This window comes from Equus przewalskii, chromosome 11 (assembly GCF_037783145.1).
Source record: "Equus przewalskii isolate Varuska chromosome 11, EquPr2, whole genome shotgun sequence".
Lineage (NCBI taxonomy): Eukaryota > Metazoa > Chordata > Mammalia > Perissodactyla > Equidae > Equus > Equus przewalskii.
The window spans coordinates 25,159,983-25,165,451 of record NC_091841.1 but is presented as its reverse complement, the minus strand read 5'-3'; the positions used below and the strand labels follow the sequence as shown (position 1 = coordinate 25,165,451).

The following is a 5,469-nucleotide window of genomic DNA, read 5'->3' as shown; positions in this document are numbered from 1 at the left end:
AGGGACAGAGCTCTGGTCTCTCTCTGTCTTCTTGTAAGGACACTAATCCCGTCATGGGGGCCCCATCCTCATGACCTAATGGTAATTATCCCCCAAAGGCCCCGCCTCCAGGTCCCATCCAATTGGGGGTTGGGGCTTCAACATAAATTTGGGGGGACACAAACGTTCAGTCCATAACAGAGCCCAACTGTGTCTTTAATAGAGTTCACGCTAGCCTGCATTTCCCCAAATAAAACCTTCCAGTGCTTTTATTTAGCTCCATTAAAATAAATCTAAATGACCACAAAGAGCGAAATCAATAAACCAAACTCCATGCCTGCTGGCTAAACCAGGTTTCTCCATAAAACGGGCTGCTCTCGGGGCAATTCCTTGTCCTTATTGCTTTTCCCGCTTGCTTCTGGCCATCCCGATGAGGACTGTGGCAGCCAGGCCCACCCCTAGGACGCCTGCTGTCACGCCTGCTGTCCTGACCACATCAGTGACCTGCAGCAGAAGAGAGGAGGGGTCACACTCAGCATCAGGCATCTGACGACAGATACATACACCAAGAACCTTCATCTCAGGAACGATCTCTCTGGCCCTTGTTCTCTTTAGTGGAACCACAGAGGGAACAAATATGGGCAAGGAGGGCAGATCCCAAGAGGGCAAGCCACCCAGGAAAGAGCGGAGGAGGTGCCCGGTGGGGAAAGAATGAGAGGAGGAAGGAGCTGTAGGTGTGAAATAGAGACTCGAATAGAGACTCGATCCCCCTGTGGGGATTTAAGGCATAATAACCCTTCGAGGAATGGCTGTGGAAATGACAGAGGGACAGTGCCCGGATGTTCCAGGTCAGGGCTGGCCAACTGGGCACCTTGAAGCAAGTGTGAAGTTGGGAAACCCGCCCTGTGAACTCTCACTACTCAGGGCTTGAGGGCAGAGAAAGCGCCTGGATTGTCCTCAGAGTCCCAGGTGTTCACTCAGCCCACCTCCAGGCAGAGGAGGCACTCACGATCCGTCTGCTGAACAAATGTCTTCACTATGAGTAGCACTGAGTCTGTGCTTTTATGAAATAAGATGACTTCACTTGTGATCTGATAGGAAAAGGGCTCTGCTAAAGGAAGTGACTACTCTGAAAAAAACACACGATGCAGTAGAGACATAAGGTTGACCCCTGAGCATCGTTGTTCTCAGCACAGCTGGTGAGAGCCTGTGGGCCCCACCCTGCCCACATCACTGTGTCGGGGGACCAGCAAAGGCCACGAGAATGGCTGCTTTCCAGCTGTCAGCGCTGAGCTGGGAACTTAACAGGCACCGTATTTTTCTTAATCTGCCCAACAACCCTATTTATAACCATAGTATATTCCCACTTTACAAAGGAGAAGACTGAGGATGGACAGTGGAAGGAACTCACACAAAGCCACACAGCTGGCAAGTGACAGGGCCCAGAGCTGCTTGACATCCTAGCAGACACACTTAAGCCCTTCACAGGGAGTGAACAAATACTCCAAATAGCGGCCAAAGAGCAGATTTCTGCGGCTCATAGATGAATTTGAGCTGTGTGCGTGGCTGGGGAAAAGACAAACAAAAAATGCTGTTTCATTCAAAGGCACCCAGAAACCTCTCCAAGTGTCAAAAATAAACAAAGCTGGATATTAGCTAAAGCAGTGAAAACAGATTTTGTTCACAAGTATTGCCAGTCGGGAAAAGAGCTGAGATCCATTCTGATTTGCACAGAGGCAACCGGGTGTTTTAAAGAGAGAATGAGGGAGTTGGGAGAGCGGGGGCTCAGGAGAGTCAGAAAAGTGAAAAACTGTAAAGAATTGGTCAGGGTAAGTGGGATTAGGCCAGTTGTGTCTGCTAGTTGGCAAATACGGAAGTTAGGATTCTACCCTCCCACGAGACAGGGGACGGGCTGGTCCTTCCTAATGACTGCATTCAAGGGAATGGCTTCCAGGTCCCGGAGGGAGAGCTTCTGAGTTGTAGGATATACGAGATACACATACACCTCACAGGGGCAGAGATGGGATTTATAACTGTAAGCCCCTTTTAAGTAAAGGCTCTAAGACAGGGAGGTCATGGCCCCATCCTCAGACGTTGGCTGGAAGGAGCAGTAAGTTCTCCTGGCAGCGGGAGCTTTTCCAGGCAGGCATTTAAGGGGAGCTGGGGTCACCCTAGGGACGTGGCCTCCTGTTGCTGGAAGCCCTGCTAGAGTGTGGTCATCTCTAGTGCAGAAGTTTGGATGGAGTCTTCTGTGCTGAGAGCTCTGCCCTTGTCACAAGTCCACTTTCTTACAGAGAAGGAGATGGACAGAGGAGTGTCTTTCTGGAGAGACAGAGTCAGAAGAGGAGTGGAAATTAATGTCAAAAAATCTTAACTAAATTGGAGTCAGGAAGGCCTGTAGGGGGAGCTCTCATGCCCTGTCATGCATCGTCAATTAGACCAAATGAGGGAAAAGGTGGACGGGAAGTAAAGCTACGTAACTACTGAAGGAAGCGCAACAGCCCAGCCAGTGAGAAATTCTGTAGCTCAGCCAATGAGAAATTCCACAGCTCAGCCAATGAGAAACGCCACAGCTCAGCCAATGAGAAACGCCACAGCTCAGCCAATGAGAAACACCACAGCTCAGCCAATGAGAAACGCCACAGCTCAGCCAATGAGAAACACCACAGCTCAGCCAATGGGAAGCTGTTGCTGCCCTGCAGTCTTACTTTCCCCCCATGGACTTTCCTTTAGACAGGCCCCTCCCCACGCACCCCCCCCCCCACCTTTTCTCTATAAAAGCAGCTCCTCTCCTTTCTTTTCCACATTTGCCTGTGCTCTGCCGTAGCATGCACGTCGTGAGTTACAGTTCTTTTGGCTTTTCCCGAGTAAAGTCATTTTGAGATAAAATAACAGGCAAATTTTCTTTCTAAATTGACAAAGCAGTGAGAGGGAGAAAGAAAGGTAAGCTAATGAGTTACCGGCAGTGGAAGGAGTTCAGAAAGAGGGGTGGCGGGGCAAGGGGCACATTAACTAGATGAAAAGACCCGCCTCCCCCGAGTCCTTCCTGCTGTCTCGACTTCTAACCCCTCAGAAGCACAGCAGAGGGCCAACCACCCTCGAAAAGCTGGGGTCTCCCACGTTGATCCTGGGGGCTTCAGCACAGCCTTTGGGCAAGCTTTTAGATGCATGATACGGCAGCTCAGCCCCACCCCACAGCCTGCCACCCCTGCCAACCAGAGGCAGGTCTACCCTCCTCAGCTAAAAGGAGGGGGACCCCATCAGCAGGGTGACTGCCCGGCACCCTGGAGCAGTTCCCACTGGGCCCCGGGGCCAGGAACGGTGCCTCAGCTAATAGCCCGGGCTCCATCCTGGGGTCCTCATTTCCAGCAGGTGTGGTTCTCTTTGCCCACCTCCCCTTTCACCAGAGCCCTTCTCCTGACTTACAAAAGAAGCCTAACCTTCAGCCATCCTGCATCTACAGTGCATGGCCTAAGGTGTAAGCCTTCCTGGATGCCAGTAGGGATGATTCGGGAATGCTCTGCTCCCAAACAGACAGGACTTCAGGGAGAAATATGTCACCACAAACCCACCTCCAGGGAAGCTCCCTCTTATCCATCTAGTGTTTTAGATTCAAATTCTGAAGTGAGACAGTTGTCAGAAAAATGTACTTTAACATGTCTGTTTGACATGAAAATTTGCCACCTTTTTTTCTAAAAGAAATTAATTCTGACTTGGCTGATTGGTTTGACAATAATGCCTGGCTTGGCTATTTAAATTACACGCAACAGTTTTCATTAATTGAATGAGCTAAACGTGCAACTCCAAGGATATGAGGAAAATATGTACTTAAAGCATGTACACCATGTTCAATGTATCAGAAATTCCATCCTTTGAAATATTTTGTATTTATGACTTTTTAAAATGCTTGACATCACCTAAACATGTGTGCAGGGGTACGTGGTTTTTCACATTAATTTAGACCAGGAGTCGGCAAACTACGGCATGTGGGTCGAATCCAGCCTGGCGTTTGTCTTTGTAAAAATGCTTTTACTGGAGCACGGTCTGGCCCCTTCAGTTACATATTGTCCGAGGCCGCTTTTGTGCTACAAAGCTACCACGGCAGAGTGGAGCGGCGAGACCATGTGGGCCACAAAGCCTCACAGATTTACCATCCGGCCTTTCACAGAAAAAGTTTGCCTGACATAACCTGGGCTGTTCTTCCTCCCGGCTCACACTGTTCCCTCTGTCTACACTTCTCACTGCCCCTATTCCCTGGTAATCTCCAGCTCATTTTCCAGTTTCAGATTAATCAAAAGAATGAAGTCAGACTCAGCTCAGGTGTCACCTCCTCTGTGAAGCCTTCCTTGCTCAAGGCCTTGGGAGCAGGGCAGACCTGGGTTCAAATCCCACCTCTGCACAGTGGCAGTCGCGTCCTAGAGACTCAATACCTAATTGTCGAGTGAGTTTGGACAAGCTACTCAAGTGCTGTGAGACTCAGTTTCCCCATCTCTAAAGCGGGCATAATAACACCTGCCTCTGGGGCTGTGGGAAGGGTTCACCTCAGGGCCAGGCGGCCAGGCAGGGCTCGGCAACGGGGCTGACCATCATTCTGCGACTCACGTCCTGGGCCATCGCCCCCTAACTGCACTAGTCTGCTGTGCCTTCCCACCCTCGTCCCCACCCTGACAGTGACGTTCTCAAGGACAGGGTTCTGTCTCTGCTGTTTTGTGTTGTTCATGCCCCTGTCTCCACCCCAGCCCAGCCCAGGCTGACACCCAGCCACTGTCAGCTGAGGGAATGGTCTGGGTCCAGGGGACGGGACACGGGCTGAGGACGCACCTGGTCGCTGCGGGAGACTCCGTAGCGCAGCTCGTTCACAAAGTGCTCGCAGTTCTCGCTGGTGAGCGAGTAGGGCCACACCTGCCCCACCAGCTCCTCCGCCCGCTGGATGATTTTGTTGGAAGGCAGCGGCCGGTACTTGTCATCGTGTTTGTTATTGACCTGGTACTTGTCCCTCCCGGCCACGACACACAGCGGTTCCTTCTTCACTATGGCCTTCTCAGTCAGGGTGCACATGATGCTGGAGGCAGCAGCTCCCGCGATGTCATCTGTGGATTCACACAGAGGAAACAGGGAGTCCGACATGGGCAGGCCCACAGGGGCTCAGAGCGGGCCCAGCAGGCTGCCCCAATGCCCTTGGCACCATCAATAAGGATGAGCTGAGGAAGGGTCTGGCCAGCCTGGCCTCAAGAACGAGTCAGACTCCAGCCTGGGTGACTCTGGAGAAGTCACCAGAAGTCCCTGGGCACTGGTTTCCTCATTTCTAAAGCAAAGGACATGAGTTGTTCTGAAGGACCACGTGACGTCCCCGACAGAGTCAGGTCAAGGCAGAGCCGTGCAGGGCAAAGAGAGGAGGCAGAAGACACGCAGGTCCTCATCCCAGCTTCCCCTCGCTAGCCTGTGGCCTGGAAACCGTCACTGGGCCTCCCTGAGCCAGAGCCGTGGGGC

General features: G+C 51.8%; 1 protein-coding gene across 1 annotated transcript; it reads right to left on the bottom strand.

The window, feature by feature from the left end:
- Positions 1-375: 375 nt before the first annotated feature.
- On the bottom strand, positions 376-5,121 carry LOC103544513 (phospholipase A and acyltransferase 2-like). Its single transcript, XM_008511343.2, has 2 exons — positions 4,801-5,121; positions 376-483 (listed from the first exon to the last, which is right to left on the bottom strand). Exons 1-2 carry the CDS (start codon positions 5,104-5,106, stop codon positions 376-378), a joined length of 414 nt encoding a protein of 137 aa, XP_008509565.1. The 5' UTR covers positions 5,107-5,121.
- Between the last annotated feature and the right edge of the window lie 348 nt (positions 5,122-5,469).

Bases quoted from the DNA above. Each gene is read 5' to 3' on its own strand.
- LOC103544513 (XM_008511343.2), bottom strand. From the start codon at position 5,106: ATGTCGGACTCCCTGTTTCCTCTGTGTGAATCCACAGATGACATCGCG. The intron at 484-4,800 runs GTGCGTCCTCAG...CTTCTGCTGCAG, and splicing joins GAGTCTCCCGCAGCGACCAG to GTCACTGATGTGGTCAGGAC.